Source organism: Malaya genurostris, chromosome 1, assembly GCF_030247185.1.
Source record: "Malaya genurostris strain Urasoe2022 chromosome 1, Malgen_1.1, whole genome shotgun sequence".
In the NCBI taxonomy this organism is placed as follows: domain Eukaryota; kingdom Metazoa; phylum Arthropoda; class Insecta; order Diptera; family Culicidae; genus Malaya; species Malaya genurostris.
This window is the reverse complement of record NC_080570.1, coordinates 38,852,635-38,870,713: the sequence shown is the minus strand read 5'-3', so window position 1 is coordinate 38,870,713 and position 18,079 is coordinate 38,852,635. Positions and strand designations below refer to the sequence as shown.

The 18,079-nt window shown below is 37.9% G+C and overlaps 1 protein-coding gene across 1 annotated transcript in view; it reads right to left on the bottom strand.

Annotated features, from left to right (window-relative positions):
- The window catches only part of LOC131437688 (cadherin-99C), a 471,448-nt gene that overhangs the window by 107,777 nt on the left and 345,592 nt on the right, over nucleotides 1-18,079 (bottom strand). Inside the window, exons 6-7 of the mRNA XM_058607195.1 lie at nucleotides 17,395-17,583; nucleotides 6,496-6,561 (exon numbers count right to left, since the gene is read on the bottom strand). Coding sequence (XP_058463178.1) covers nucleotides 6,496-6,561; nucleotides 17,395-17,583 — 255 coding nt within the window. The remainder of the gene's footprint in view (nucleotides 1-6,495; nucleotides 6,562-17,394; nucleotides 17,584-18,079) is intronic.

Here is an 18,079-nt window from a genome sequence, read left to right as displayed (position 1 = left end):
GTCGAGCGATCTCTGAGAAAATCGATAGCACTTTTTTGGTACATTTTAACTCGTAACTCCGGAACCGGAAGTCGCATCCGAATAGATATCAATTACAGGCTATGAGGGGATTCGGGAATTAAGTGTCAAATGTAATACATTTTACATACATTTAAGTTTGTGAAAATCGGTTCAGTCGGTTGAGAAAGGTTAGAGTATAAATTTTAATTTTTTTTTGCACATATCACTCTGTAAGTCCGGAGCCAGAAGTATGGGACCACGGGACTTCTTATATAAATATAAGTTTGTGAAACCCGATTCAACCATCTCTGATTTAAGTGCACAAACATGTGTCATACCTACTCACAGACATTTGCATTTTAACGAGCAAATTCGAATGGTATATGTCACGCAATCCTCCGGACCTCGGTTGTTTAGCAAAGTGATCATCAAGTAGTAATACACCGATAGAGCATTGGGCTCTTTGGGTGATTTGTGACGAATTTTCACTTGTCTGCTTTACACGGTTTTAAAAATTAAATTATAGTGTTGTATGCAAGACATGATCGAGCACAGTTACATTAAAACTGAAACAATTCAAAGGTACTCATAATAAATTAACTAAAAACTTCAAGTGACAGGTTAGAAACTTAATCTAGTTTAAGCGCTTAGATTGTTTGCGAATGATTGATTTTATTCATGATAAATGATTTTGTTCTATTTTGATTCTATCCCACAACTTTTTACATTGTGAAGTTAATCAAAAATATCCTTTAATTGGAGGTTAATTATGATGATTTTACTAAAAATATCAATTTTACATACGAACAATCTCAAGATATAAACCTGGACATGACAAATGAATTTTGTATAATCCAAATAATTTTCGAGAAAGAGAATGTACAAACACAGCAAAAATTGGCTACCAAGTGCAACTGTATTGATTTATATCACAGAGAACAGACATCCAAGCAGTGATTTCAATATGTGTGCAAGAAATCTAAATGTTGTTTTGAAAAGCAATCACTAAGTATCAATTCTCCTGTAGAGGCGCTTCGAGCTTCCCAGTAACCTCTTATGGGATCTTGCGTTCGAGCTTTCATACAATGGTAATTCATTGATCAAACTTGTACTGAACTTAATTCCATTAACGAGCCACCGTTTTGTTTGTAAATGAAGATTCCAGTGTGCACACGACCCCGTCGACAAATCAATCCGTTATTTAGTGTACAATATTAAAGTAACGGTTTCGAATCCAGTTAAATGTGGAAAATCCATGAGAAAATCACCGAAATATAAGCGCTTCAAATTAGGTCCGAAAAATCGATCGCCGATAGTTCTAAATTGGCCTGCAAGCTACCGGAGAGTCAAAATCAATAGCTAATTGGTATTCTATACACTCAAATGAATACGATCTACAGCGGAAAAAGGAAAATGACATCCACACACCGCACATAGTACCAAAGCGACTATCTAGCGTGCGAAGAGATTTATGTTTCAGTTTCGTAATCCTTCCAGTAGTCAAACTAACTGTCTTGCTGGCAGCCAAAGGTTGACTGAGCAAAAAATTAGTTGTCATACTTGATTAGACTCCTGCGAAAAAAAAATATTAGCACAGCTCGTTCCCCGCAGTACACACATACAAATAAGTCTAGTATATGAAAACTAGTGATTTGCGGGTTTATACCTGAATTTACAGATTTCTGACTAACACCGCAGATATTTCAGGATTATACTTATTATCAAATGTTAAATGGACATTTTTGAATTTTACATCTATAGAGCATATAACTTTCACTTTTGCACGATAAAATGCGATCATTTTTCCACTAGCAATTAAATTTAACCTGGCATCCCTGATGTGCACGACATGTGGCAGTTGTACTAGTATTAGTGTGTGAGCAAAAAGTTCCTGGTAAAATTTTTAGCGTTAGTGTTTAAAAATTCATAACATTGGCAATGTTTATAGATTCCGTTTTGTTTGGAATTCTCACACATTGCGCTCAAGGGTGCGAAAATTTGACATTTTTTAAACTGTCGCCAAGCATAAAACAGTCACTACCAATGATACGTGCAGCTGCTACGTTAAACAGTAGCCAACACGCAATGACACGAGAGCTTGGCGCAATCATGAGAGCCACGACCAGGGCTAATAAAAGTCATTTTCATTGACTGAAAAATAAACGAAAATGACAAGAAATTATTGTCACTCTCAGTTTCGCTTGCAAACTATGAGAACGAAATCCATGTCCAGTCCATGACTTAAACGGGAAAGTAGTTTCAAAATTGTGTTTTTTCTTTCATTTGCCCTTTCAGTCATTTACAGTTTTCAGTGAAAATCTTATAGTATTCAATGTCGATATTCAACCAAAGCTGTGAGAATTGAAAACGACAGAAAAAGGTTTCACAATAAGTTTTAACTGTTGGTGCTCGAATTTGTAGTAGTTTTGGTTTCCAAAAAAGTTCTGGGATGTAATTACTTCGATTTGCCATATTTTAGTCACTTTTTATAGCCAAGCGTCACATATTTTCAATACACCGATGCAAGAATGAAAATTTCAATTCTGCTGTTGCTACCTGAAGACGTTAGTTTGGTTTCGTCTTGTCATAGAGGAAAGAGTGACGTTGGCAATTATGCTCTCTCATTTTTTCGATGAGAAACTAAAATGCTTCGTCTCTCTTCGTTTGTTCTGGTGTCGGTCATTTGCGAATGAGACAGTAAAACATTGAAAATGAGACTGCTGAAATGGTTTCTTTCATTGAGAATGTGTGACAATTTTAAGCTCTGGCCACGACACACGACAGCAATATTGAGAGCAGTTAATTTGATCGAACTCTCTCACAGTAGTCAAAGCCACAGCGTTCGCTTTGTGGTAGTGTACGTGCATACTGAATAAGTAGCTGCTATGTTCATTTTCGGTCACGGGTTTCGAGAATGTCACGAATTCAAAATGTCATGACATTTTCATAATTAGACTGTCATATCCGCTGTGACCGATTTGTGGCGATAAATTAAGTGCGAACGGCATGCTTTTCATTACCGGTTCAATTTCAGTTTTGAAAAAAATCAATCACAAAGCTTGTTCATGCAGATGTTTCAAAAATATTACAACTATTTATTGAAATTTTCATACACGAAGTATCAGGAGCGCAGTTTTTGCCTTTCTAGTATGACGCAAAAGCAAGAAATCTTACAGCAAAGACAATAGATTTTGCGCTCCTGTTATTTCTACAATTCTGCTTTATGCTGAACGGGGTTTGATTGTTTGATCGAAATGCACTCAACGGGAGTGCAGAGTAACGTATCCTTACCGTCCAAAAAAAAAACCGTCTGCAATGGGAAGCAAGACGCCCCCCTACACCTCATGAGAATCGACATAAAACGAATTTCAAAGTTGAGCCTCGTTGGCGACTGTCTCTCGAAAGTTGTTGAATTTGAAAGGAGCGACTGTTTATTGTGGCTAGCCATTCTCAGATTGAAAAGAGTAGAATAGCTGTCGATGAGAGCAAACGGCGACATTCACGAGAGAAAATGTCATGAGACCTATGATGGCGGCTGCTGTCATTTGTGCGGTTTGACTCTCTGATGTGAGGCAAGGTGTGATTGGCGATTTTTCAATGGTATGCCATTGAAATAGTTTAACAAAGTTGCCTCATATGTTAAAGTTAAATGTTTCCGAATCTATTGGTAATCTATATATATAAAAATGCAGAGATCATTCTTTGTAATCGCATCACGTAAGAACGGATGGACGGATTGAGATGATTTTTTTTGTTTGATCAGTTTTTACCCCCACCACGTTCGTACATCAAAAAAATTAGGAAAACTTGGCGGAAAAGTGGTAAAATCCATAAATTTGTTTTGTATAGACAATGGAATTTTCCGTTGAAAAAGTCGTCAATGATTGCTAGATATACGATTTATGTTTGGGGCGCAACGAGTTGCATGAGTGTATGGCTGTCGAAGAAAGGAATACTAGATCGTTGAACGAATCTTTTGGCGCGCAACGAGTTGTTTTGTGTGAAATTTGCACATGCATATTTGATTCATGTGGTTCGTCATTTCGAGCCACGTGCTCAATTGGGTATCAACATTATTGCTTGCCAAATGATTTAATGATGGAACACATATGAGTGTTCTAGCTATATCGTAAACAGGTTCAAAACTTCTGATATTGTTTACCAGAAGAAGCGTTGTGTGCAATGTAATCAGTTAGATGATTAATGTTGGCCATTGCAGGCGTGAGTTGAACAAATCACATTATAGAACGATTTTTGTACGAATCAATGATATGATTCTCCTGCTTAAATAATGAGATCAAACAAAGAGGTTTGTCTTGCATTTAGCTTGCTGAAGTTCGTTCGCGTCGGATAAATTCTGGTGGATTGAAAACCATTAGTTGTGAGATTTTATGCATTGACTCGAACGATAAGCTGAATAAGATTCTCAGTACCGAACTCCACCATTCGTTAATTGTAGGTAGGGTACTAAACAAAATGATGTGGTGTCGACTAATGAGACGACTCTTGATAAAACTATTAAACGAATTCAGTGTTCATGTAAAAGTTAATAGAAACAATATTTAAAGGAATGTTAACTTGAACTTTCGTATGTCCAAGAATTACTCATTTTATCACTTTTAAAAAATTAACTATTTTTTTCTTTATATTTTCTGATAGTAAAACATTTCAAGAATATTCTGTGATATTTTCAAGCCTATCGGAACAAATCTCAGCAAGTTATGGGCCTTCATCTTTGTTCATCTTATACTGCGAAGAAGTAAAAGCTCGGCACACAGGCGTAAGATTTCTGCTTCGATTGACTTAAAAACTTGACAAAATATTCTTGAAATGTTTCATTATAACAAATTAAAAAGAAAAAAATATGATATTTTGAAAATGTCAGACCCTTGAGTAATAAATTGTTTCCATTGATTTTATAGACAAAAAACTTTGAAAGCGTTTTCCTCTAAAACAGGTTTTGAAAGTCCGTGTCCATCGTCATTCAAAAACTACTGCACCAATTTTTTTCAAATTTTGCACACATTTTCTACTTATAAAAAACCAGACCCCAACGTTTTGCTTTTCGTTGTTTGGTACTTTGGGGAGGTTTTATAACTACGAAACGGCGATTTTTTTCGTGAAAAATCGTAGTTTTCACTTTGAACAACCACCAAAAATTAAAAAAATTAAAAAAAAAACAAACAAAGACGTTGGGAACGTTTTGAACAACCACCAAAAATTAAAAAAAATAAAAAAAAAAACAAACAGAGACGTCGGGACCAGAAGTCTTAAATTAAAAGTAAAAAAAATGTTTTATCGCTAAATTGTTAATCAAAATTGTCACGCTACGAACATTCATCAAACACGATTAAATAATATCACCAGACTAGCGAGAAGTGACGAACTACAAGTCGCGAGGGCAGCTTTTATAAATTTGTGGAATCAATTTAAAGTAGTCATCTTAGTTATTTTTGTTTCACTTTTTATTCCATATGTCGAAACCATAGTTTGAGAGAGATCTACAATCGCTATTCGATGCACTGATTTAAAAGATGATATGGTGCATTCGCTTAATTTTTGCGTTACAAAAGCTTTTAACATATTTAGAATTTTTTTGATGAATTCATCACTGCCAAGTAATCAGTAAAGTAATGGAAAGATACATTAACAGCATAAGTGGTTTTACAATTCTACTGTCCGAGAACATAAATTCAAAAAAAAAAATCGGGCGAGACGAAGTTCGACGGGTCAGCTAGTTAAATTATATAAACCCATCAATAAAACTGACTAGTTTTGACACCCGGCCTCGTATAGTGAAGAGTAAGGCATTTTTAATGCCAACAATTTTACTAGCTTGGATGTCTATTCTCCGTTATTAAGACATGAAATTCAACAACCCAGGCTTTCAAACTATGCTGTATATAAACAAAAACTTGGAAAAGAACTTCAATTAATTGAACATGTCCATCTTTTAACAAATTCAAATACAGAAACCCATAGAGGACGAATATCACTACCTTCGATAAACGAAGCTTAAAGCTTGGTAAATATCTAGAACCAATCCCCCGGATTGCATCCCTTTCTGTTTTCCAAGTGCAAGTCGACTCGTACTGAAAGTGGAACCTAACGTTCGGCTACGGGAATAAAATAATGGAACAAATTTATCTGACCATTGAATCACGAGTAGTTTCTGCTCTTCTTCTGCTGTTCAAATCTCTTCCAGGACCTATCGCAGTACGCCAGTATAATCCAGCCATTGGAACTTTAGCCCAAAAGAATCGTTTCCAGCGATTCGAAAGATCAATTCTTATGCAATAATCCCGGCCCCAAGTGCCCCCTTCCACGACGACGATTGCGGACTGGTAGTGCCGCAGTGTTTGGGTTTGCAGATTTATGAAAATGTATACATATTCATTCCGATGGGGATATCATCGTCCCGGTAGACCCCGAGGCTCTAGCTAGGCTCGAAACCAGAATAATATTGAGATAAGGGGCCATAAATTTGCTACTTACCGATGCGACGATTGTCAGGTAGTACCGCTGAATGCGCTCGTAATCCAACGTTTTGACGACGGTCACCTGCAACGACAAGTTGGAAGCGAGAATGTCAAAAAATATTGTTACTGATTTGGCGGATTTTCGAGGGGATTATCATCATCGGAGTTTGCGTTGGGTTTGTTCGTGTTTTCGGCGTAAGCCGGGTCGTTTATTATGTATCACTTCATTTTTGATCTGGCAATGGATTGCAACAGGAAAGGATTAATACAATGATAATAATAATAATAATAATAATTCAAATCGAGGACATTTTTTATGGGTCGTTTAATGAATGGACGGCTACCAATGCGTCAACATCCACGAAAGCCAGTAAAGTGTATAAACATTAAAATGCATGCACATTCGAATCCGACTAAAATAGGTGGCAACATTTATTACTACTAGGAGACACCGTGCCGCCACCAGCTTCCAGCGGGCACAATAAAATGCCCATTTCACGACACTCGTCCGCTGTACGTACGGCCAAATCATCGACATCAAACCATTTTTCTAAATCCTTATCTGGCACTGTCACGACGGTGACAGGAGTCAATTAAATCTACCGATCCGATAGCAAAAGTTTCGCTTTCCATTCGCGCTACTTACGGTGGCCTTATCTAGACTATTGCCAGGTGGGGGCCGGGAATATTCAACAGTTTAGAAAATATAAAAATCTCGCCGGTTGGAAGATTTGTGTTAATTGAAAATTTATGGAGCTCACCGATAGCCTCGATTATGACACCGGTCCCGGCTTTTATCTTAATCTTTCCGGGACGGACGGCCGGCCGGAGATTGTGAACTGCTGCTCCGAAGGTGGACCCGTCAAATACGATCGCGCGCGCGCGAATGTGGGCCATTCTCATCCGCCCACCCAACACCAGCGAGCGCGCAGCACGTTTGATGTGACTAGTTATCGATCGGGTGTCGATTCTAACCTACATTATCCGTGTTGTACAGCCTCTGCGGGGAAAATCGTGCCAAGTGTGCCTGATTGTAAAATAAAAAAATAATAATAAACCGTACACCCCGAACTAGCTGAATTCTGGTACAAAAGGGTTCCGCGATTGCCGTGGCTTCCATGGTGGCAATTTCTTGTCGACACACACACAAGGGTATAGAAGTGCCAAGAATGTCTTTAATCAAGTCTAATGGCAGTCGTACCTCGATATCAATTATTTCAAACGTGTTCAGACCTGTGTGTACGCTGTTTTGACGACGGATAACAAAAGTACCGGGCCTTCTCACGTTTCACGATTATCCGGCTGTCGGTTGTCAGCTTGGCACTTCTGCTGATGTTTGAAAAACCGCTTCAACATCATCAGCGTGGTTTGGCAGCCGAACGGGGTTCTTACGAAACTACAAAGATTATGAGCGGCACGCTGGAAATCGGGGGTTGACTGCGATTGCGTGATCGTGCCAGCTTCAGTATCCGTGTGTGTGTGTGTGTGATAAATTTAAGGGCGGCAGTGTTATCGTTTGTGCGCGCCGCGTCAATTAGCTTCAAGTGAACTTCGTCAAGATATCCTTCATCGTTGTAAAAGAAGTACAGTACATCTTTCATGTGTCGTATGCTTCGGGGAAGCTTAGGTTCTGAAGTGGGGACCTATGAATTTCATACATAGCCTTCTCGATCTTTTTGTAATGACCAGGGAGAGACACAATATATATTTAAATCAGTGAATCCCTACAGACCACCGCTGGGCGCTAGCTCATTTTTAGTTGGTAGTAAAGCCTTAATGGCCTACAATTGGGCAATGAGACGGAAGGTAACGGCTCCCTATTTCATCTTAGCTCCTAATTCCATCTCATAACTTTGAACACGAATCACATGTTCCATCGTACCTGAACCAAAGTGTGAAATGTTTATTTAAGTTTTTGTCACACTTTCACATTAAAAAAATGGTTTAAAATCTTCCAGCGATCGTTGTTTCCATTAGAAATTACATTCACTTTCCAATTTAGGAAACATTTTCAGTACCAAGTTTTACAGTTCGTCATGTTTCTGAATATTTAATAATTGATTCGTCTCAAAACGTGATCACTATTTGCCATAATTTCACCACTATTTAATGTTGGATGACGTCATAATTAGCAATGTTCATTTTTCAATTCTTTAATCAACAATTGAAAACCCGCTAGACAATAAAAATCTTCAAAGATAAGTCTGCACTTAGTTTTTTTTGTATCCGTGACATTAGTCAAATTTTCTACCTTTTCTCTATTTTACAATAGAAAATCAAGTAAAATCACGAGTTCGGGTTTACATCTCATCCAAGTCAGTCGATACAACAAAACCGCTTACGTTGGGGACAGAAGAAACCAAGTACAGTATTGTGTAGTGAACAATAGACCTCGAAAATTAGTGAACCAAACGAACAAAAGCTACCGCCGGTACGAAAGCATACAATTATTGTTGACTTCAGACAGTGCAAAATTCTACCTTCGATACGAGAACTTGAAGGTTTGCTTAAGAAGCAAATGGATCTTGACATTAAACGTGTGCATTTACTCCAATGCAATAAGACCAATAATGTTGTTTATATCCAGTTCTATAAAGAGTTGGATGCAATTCAATTCGCTGAAGACAATAATAATGTACACTATGTGGAGCATGAAAATATCAAGTACAACATTCCAGTATATATGGAAGATAGTGCTATAGAAGTGCGTGTGCATGATCTACCCTCATGCGTCCCCGATCCTTATATTCGCGCAACTAAAGGGTGATTTTTTAAGAGCTTGAGAACTTTTTTAAACAATAAAACGCATAAAATTTGCAAAATCTCATCGGTTCTTTATTTTAAACGTTAGATTGGTACATGACATTTACTTTTTGAAGATAATTTCATTTAAATGTTGACCGCGGCTGCGTCTTAGGTGGTCCATTCGGAAAATCCGCTTTTTTATCGACAAATTTTGTTCAGCGATGAGGCTCATTTCTGGTTGAATGGCTACGTAAATAAGCAAAATTGCCGCATTTGGAGTGAAGAGCAACCAGAAGCCGTTCAAGAACTGCCCATGCATCCCGAAAAATGCACTGTTTGGTGTGGTTTGTACGCTGGTGGAATCATTGGACCGTATTTTTTCAAAGATGCTGTTGGACGCAACGTTACAGTGGATGGCGATCGCTATCGTTCGATGCTAACAAACTTTTTGTTGCCAAAAATGGAAGAACTGAACTTGGTTGACATGTGGTTTCAACAAGATGGCGCTACATGCCACACAGCTCGCGATTCTATGGCCATTTTGAGGGAAAACTTCGGAGAACAATTCATCTCAAGAAATGGACCGGTAAGTTGGCCACCAAGATTATGCGATTTGACGCCTTTAGACTATTTTTTGTGGGGCTACGTCAAGTCTAAAGTCTACAGAAATAAGCCAGTAACTATTCCAGCTTTGGAAGACAACATTTCCGAAGAAATTCGGGCTATTCCGGCCGAAATGCTCGAAAAAGTTGCCCAAAATTGGACTTTCCGAATGGACCACCTAAGACGCAGCCGCGGTCAACATTTAAATGAAATTATCTTCAAAAAGTAAATGTCATGTACCAATCTAACGTTTAAAATAAAGAACCGATGAGATTTTGCAAATTTTATGCGTTTTATTGTTTAAAAAAGTTCTCAAGCTCTTAAAAAATCACCCTTTATGTCCCAATACGGAGAGATTCTCTCTATCGGAAAAGAAAAGTTGAAGAATTTTTTCCCTGGTATTCTAAATGGCGTACGTTTGTTACGCATGTGCTTGAGGAGGCCTATACCTTCTTATGTGACATTCGGTCAGGATCAGAGATGCCAGATATTTTCATAGAAAATCTGTATTGCTTTGTATAAAAAATCTGTATTAATCTGTATTCACTAATAAAATGAAATTCTTACAACAAAATGATGCTAAAAGATGTTATTCCAATAGATTGTGGTTGTAGGATGGTAGATTCAATCAGTCATTGCCGCGCTCACAAGAATATTCAACGACGAAATTTCATAGTTTTATTTTTTTTGTTTAAATCCACAACAATTGAATTGTAATTCCATGTATTTATCTAGTTTGAAATTGTTCACTTCATAATTTGACATGGAATTTCAACACCCAATTCAAGTCAGGTCATACAATTCTCAGTTTGACAGTAAAGTTTCATGATGCCATCACTTCCTTGAATATCAGTTCAAATTGGTTTCAAATTATAAAATAAATGGATTTCACAGCAGATTTCCATATTAATTTGTGATTTGTCCATTGATTGATAGACTTTTATCTTGACACTGGAATCAAATACTAAAAGATAGCTTCTTACTGTTTGTGAGACTGTATAAATCTGTATTAAATTGAGGAAATCTGTATAAAATCTGTACTCTGTATTAAATCTGTATGAGCATGCAAAAATCTGTATAATACAGATAAATCTGTATAAATGGCATCTCTGGTCAGGATACAAGAATACCGTGCAAATCACTTGTTACCTATGACAATCAGATGGCCACATGTCAATATTGCCAAAAAGCTGTTCACTACGGTAAGCCATGTGATAAACTGGACAAGGAGACAACTACACCAAAGGACAATGGTGATTCTTTCACACAAACCCCAAGCAACCCCAGTACACCTGTGACAGCCACCAACAACAATGAAGCATCCCCCTCAACGAAACCATCCAACGTAACCCCTATAGAACAAAGTACACTAGCTGCAGTTAACAGCTTACCATCCAACCAACCAGCAACTGCAAACAATGTACAACAAGGCGCATCAACAATACCACGGCAATGGATGACGAACCACGAACAAACTGCTCCTCAATCCTCGCAGGAGGAAAATGGAAGCTCCTCTCCCCCTAGAAAAAGGGTGACAACGAGATCCAATACAAAAAAAAATTATCTAAAAACTCAGCTAAATCGGCCACGTAAAGCTTGTACGCAAATATGCCTGAATAAAATATCTTTTAAATAAAAAAGTAAAATCACTGCAAAAAGCGTGAGTGTCAAATTTGACCCTTGCAAATATTATTGTAGCGAAAAATGACCAATCAATCTAAAAAGTCTGGGAACCACTGATTTAACTAATAAATATTTCTTTACATATTTTGGGAAATTTCGACCTTGAATAACTATTTCCAAGTTTGGGAATTATTCGTGAGCATTTTTTTTCATAAGATATATTTATTAAAGCACAATGCGTTAGCTCTATGATGCCAAAGGCATTTTCTAATAATAAGGATTGTGTAGGTGCTGGCCTCAAATGTTTTACTGGTGACGTTGCTACTCAACGGTATTGGCCATATGCTTGTCCGTGTGGGTCCACGGAAGACACCCCCGAGCCAAAGACCCGGCCGGTGGCCCGCATGTTAGTCATCGACTGGAGCGGCTTTCCGTGGGCGATGATGGTGATGTTGTATAGTATGAAGAAAAACAATAGAGAAGTAATAGTTGAGGAAAACGGATTGTTAAAGGGGGGTATGGAAACGAAATAACTAATAACGACAAATATTTAGTTAGTTGAAATCGAGATGGAGAAGAGACTGGGGAAAGGGGAGCGAAAAGTTAGTAACAGCAAAAAGATCTTGTTAGTATCGATAAAGATGGTAGACAGACGGGGGATTGGGAGAATCGGGCGGATGTTAGTGTCGAACCTATAGGTGAAGAGTGTTCTTAGTCTCGAAAAGAGTAAGGAAAACTTTCTATGCCAAATACAACGGATCACACTTGTATATTAATATGTTTAAGGTATTGGTAAATAAGAAGCATATAGGAACTATCTTCGTGACCATTTTACACTTTTTACTACAATTTCTAATAAAATTCGAGAATGATTAGAACGAAGTTAGAACAACATATTTTTTTCGTTTAAATGTATATGTTCATTGCACAGTGACCCGAAACGGAAAATTAGTGAGACAAAAATGTTTCCGCTATTGAATATTTTTTTGGTGGTTGATGTTTTCACGAATGTTATTCGGCGAAATCTTAATTGACGAAATGCCATTCGGCGAAATGCGATTCGGCGAAATGTCATTCGGCGAAATGCCATTCAGCGAAATGCGATTTGGCGAAATGTCATTCGGCGAAATGCCATTCGGCGAAATACCATTCGGCCAAATGTCATTCGGCAAAATGACATTCGACTAAATGCCATTTGGTGAAATGACATTCTGTGAAATGGTATTTGACGAAATGACCTACTCGGTGAAATGCCATTCGGCGAAATGCGATTCGGCGAAATGTCATTCGGCGAAATGCCATTCGGCGAAATGCCATTCGGTGAAATGCCATTCGGCGATATGCCATTCGGCGAAATGCCATTCGGCAAAATGCCATTCGAAGAAATGCCATTTGGTGAAATGACATTCTGCGAAATGGTATTTGACGAAATGACCTACTCGGTGAAATGCCATTCGGCGAAATGCCATTCGGTGAAATGCCGTTCGACGAACTGCCATTGGGCGAAATGCCATTGGGCGAAATGCCTTTCGGCGAAATGTCATTCGGCAAAATACCGTTCGGAGAAATGCCATTCGGCGAAATACCATTTAGCCAAATGTCATTCGGCGAAATGCCATGCGGCCAAATGCCATTCGGCGAAATGCCATTTGGCGAAATAGTATTTGACGGAATGACCTATTCGGTGCTACGGTTGATTCGATGAATAGAATGAATCGTGCATATATAAATTCACAGATAAAAATACTGATCAATAAAAATATTATTTTTTAATAATTTTTCAATGACTTGTGTTAGCTGGCCATTATTATCGGCAGTTTGGCGGCCTCCGGCTTTCGATTTCTTCTCGTTGGTGAAAGTTGATTTGGTTTCGGCTACTTGGCATGCGGGTAGTTCTGATTTTCGCAATGCGCGAGCAAAATATTGACTCGTTACTCCTTTTCTTGCTTCGATGCCATTTCAAATAACCCATTTTCAAGTGTGTTCTGAATTTTACTCGACACAGAATCTTACAAACCTCACGTAGAATTAAAATAAGACCAAAATTTTACACAATGAGATATAAGTTAACGTTCTCTGTAGTCAGAATGATTTCGTAATAAATTTCAACAGAAAGTTACTATACATTTTGCTATTTTGAAAATAATACTATAGGGCGTTTTTTTCAAAATTTATGCTGTGGAAGAATGCACAGATAAAAATATTTTGTGAATTTACATTCATTTTAGCAGACAATTGAATGGAAAGTTACATTACAAAACTAAGCGGTTTGTAAATATGGAGCCTTGCTCAGTGAAAAACTAAATGAATTTTAATGTAATTTTACATCAATCATGGTTTCACATCAGATTTTCGTTTCAACTGATGTCTATTCAATAGTACTATCGGTTTACATGCCGTGTAAGTTTCATCTTTTCTTTCTATGTGGGTAGAACTTGATCGTGAATATCTCAAGTTGTACTAGACGTATCAACATAATTCTTTTTACACGCCATCAGAAATATGATCAATAATTTGTGGTTAAATTTTCAACTGTGTGAGATAATCATAGATAAATCAAAAACTAACTTTTTGGAAACAATGAGGAAAACACATCCCGTTTGTTTCGAGGCAGTCAGGCACATATCAGCGTCGATGTTCTACTGGACGAGTATAAAAAGGAAACTTTGATCAAAAATGGTTTATTTCTTCTAGTGCTTTAGACGGAACTGAACGTCGTGGTCATCTGTAACAAAAAAAAACCTTATGCTTGGTATAAAGCCTCAAACGCTCAGGTCATGCTTTATTACGCATTTCGCACGTCGTGGCGAGCAGTCGCCTTCAACATACCTGAGCTCCACTGAATATTGAATATTTCTCCCGTAACCCGACTCGAACCCGTCTGGTTCGAGTTTGGAAGAAAATTTTTTCTCGGATTCGAGTCGAGTACGGGTATTTTTGTTTTCCATTTTCGATCGAGTACGGGTACAAGAAATTACTTACTCGACCATATCTAGTTCAGAATTAGAAACTATGACTCTGGAAATGAATCCTAATTCCTAATTCTGGAACTGATTTGTTTTTTTTATTCAGGCCTGTTTGCGTACAAGCTTTACGTGGCCGATTGAGCCGATTTATTAAATAATTTTTTTTTTTAGTTGGATCTCGTTGTCACCTTTTTCTAGGAGGAGAGGAGCTTCCATTTCCCTCCTGCGAGGATTGAGGGGCACTTCGTTCGTGGTTCGTCTCGTCATCCATTGCCGCATCGATGGTATTGTTGTCGATTTCCGTCTTCTTTTCGTTGCTACTTGCTGTAGATGCACCTTGTTTTACATTGGTTGCAATTGCTGGTTGGTTGGAGGGTAAGTTGTTAACTGCAGCTGGTGTGCTTTGTTCTATAGGGGATGATGATGGATTTGAAGAAGGGAATGCTTCATTGTTGTTGGTGGTTGTCACAGGTGTACTGAGGTTGCTTGGGGTTGGTGTGAAGGAAGCACCGTTGTCTTTGGGTGTAGTTGTCTCCTTGTCCAGTTTATCACATGGCTTACCATAGTGAACAGCTTTTTGGCAATATTGACATGTGGCCATCTGATTGTCATAGGTAACAAGTGATTTGCACGGAATTCTTGTATCTTGACCGAAAAACACATAAGAAGGTATAGCCTTCTTCAAGTGTATGCGTAATAAACGTACGCCATTTAGAATACCGGGGAAAAAATTCTTCCACTTTTCTTTTTCGATAGAGAGAATCTCTCCGTATTGGGACATAGTTTTGCGAATATATGAATCATTGACGCTTGAGGGAAGATCATGCACACGCACTTCTATAGCACTATCTTTCATATATACTGGAATGTTGTACTTAATGTTCTCGTGCTTCACATAGTGCACATTGTTATTGTCTTTAGCGAATTGAATTGCATCCAACTCTTTATAAAACTGGATGTAAACAACATTATTTGTCTTATTGCATTGAAGTAAATGCACACGTTTAATGTCAAGATGCATTTGCTCTTAAGCAAACGTTCAAGTTCTCGTATCGAAGGTCGAATTTTGCACTGTCTGAAGTCAACAATAATTGTATTCTTTCGTGTCGGCGGTAGCTTTTGTTCGTTTGGTTCACTCATTCCGAGGTCGTTCTATTATTCACTACACAATACTGTACTTGGTTTCTTCTGTCCCGAACGTAAGCGGTTTTGTTTTATCGACTGACTTGGATGAGATGTGAAAGCGAACTGAGTTACTCAAATTTGATTTCTTCCATTGGAAACGATGTTTGGGTAAATTCTACTCATTTACTGAGTAATGCTTTATTTGAACATGAGCCAAAAATTGAATAACTAGCACTCAAATTTTGAGCGAAATTTTATTTCACATGTATCAAATTTGCGTAAAAATTTTTCCTTTTCTGAGTACATTGTATTTAAATATTGAGTAATTGACACGCAATACTGTGTTTATTTATTATTCCGTTCACAATTGATTTCTTACTTTGAGACATCATATCAAACGGCGGTCGCTTGGACTAGTGTGTCAATCATGTTAGTAATGATCAGGCACCGAATCTATAAATAGAAGCGAAATTATAGCTAACGTTTCAGTCCTACGCGTAACATGCTAGAGGTAGCTTGTTGCTAGACAGCAAGACAAAAACGTGCCATAAAACGATTTGGAGCTTTAATTGATATGCTCTGATCCTGTGTCATGCTAATTCGGATGAAATTCCATATTATATCGTTTTTATTTGAGAAATTTGCAACTACCCCAGGGTAAATTTTGAGTGCTTAAGATTAATTTCTAATTTACATGAGATGAACTCGATTGATAATGAGAAATAGTTTATCGCTTCAACCGAAATCGCAGAATAGTAGTAATGCCATTACTGTAATGGTATAAAAACTTAACGCTATAAAAATAACTGCGTGCCTACAAAATTTGAACACAAGTTTGGCGAAGAGAAGTTTAAATATCGAAATCCGTCTCGTAAGTATGTACAAACATATAATTGCATACTTTTGACATATTGATGTAATTTCGTCAGCTACAAAACAAATACAAATCATGACAAACAGAGTCTACATTCTGGGTTCGTGTATTCGGTGTTGGCTCCTAAAAAAGATCAATCTAAGCAGACTCTCTTGCAATTGCGGGTTCACCAGTGTGACGATTGATTGAACTGTTTGACTGTCGATCATTAGAAATTTTGGTTGCCTCGTTCCACATCAATGGCTCGAACAACCCCATGGGGATGATCCTTGTAGTTTTTAAATTGAAATACGGTGTAGAACCAATGAAGAAAATTACCGGCTCGACCGTCTAACAAAGAATTATCAGTGAATTATCCCAAAGAACTACTACATAAATCTACTAAAAAACTGTTTGTTTCATTCTTATTTGCAATGACTGAGTGAAAACATATATTGGAGAAGCTAAATGAATGAAATAAAATCAAATTTCTGTTTAATTTTTCATTCATTTGGCTTCTCCAGTATATGTTTCCACCCAGTCATTGCAAAAACTTAACTTAGTTATGGAGACTTCACGTCAAACCAACTAAAATAATAAATCGTATTTGTTTCATGTTATTCAATTGTTTGGTGTAATATGTTTTACGTCAATAAGTCGTACTTTATTCTAGATGCACCCTTTACAATTCTGGAAGCGAAGCAATAAAAGTAGCAAAATTCACACAATCCAATACGAACAATTATCTTCGTTCGGGAGTATGAAAGTTTTATTTATATTCACGACCTCCAGTTACGTCTGTGACATTACCCACCCACCTTTTTGAAAAAATAAATGCGGAAATGCGTTCCAATTTGGTTTTACATCGATTAGGATAGTTTTCAATGATATTTTCGATTTGATTGATGTGTTTGTAAGATTGTTTCGCAATCGTTTCAAATCAAATCCAAAATGTAAAAAAAAAAGATGACAATCTTAGGGTTACGATCTGAATAATTACCTGCCCTTGATGAGGATATGCGATGGCGAACACACCGTACCCGTCCGCCGCCGTCAGTGTGTTTGGTGAAATATCCGAGATATTTTTCTGGGAACCTTCGACGACAAAGTACTCCACCAGGCCGTTGACACCGGCGTCCTTGTCCTGGGCCTGGATACTGCGAAAGATGGTCGTGCCGACCGGAGTGGACTGCAACGGAGCAAGAAAATGAAAATAAACATTATAAATCACTTTTTTCTCTAATAATAGCACTCGTGTGGAAAAATGGAGGAATCTCTTTATTTACTCCAAAGGCCTCAAAGCACGGGTTTGTATAAGAGTTAGGCGCTACGCTACGGCCAGGTATTTACTGGTGGCAGAAATAAATTGCACAAAAGCGCGCAGACCCCCATAAGGTTCTGAGAGTAGGCAAGAAACGAACAGATCATCATTTTATCATCATCACGTTCCAGGTCGTGGCTGCTGGAAGCACTTTTCACTCAGCACACACACACAACAATTCTTCGTGGCATGCAGCGGTATGTCGAGTTCTTATACTTTACTACCCCTTAGATTCACTCATCTTTCTCAATTAATCATTTTGCGCTGCATAATTTTGTTGAGCAGGGAGGTTATGCAAACACTATTTCAAGTCATAATCGGCTAGGTCTTACCGGTCCGCGTAGCCTTGATGCTTGCAGAAGAC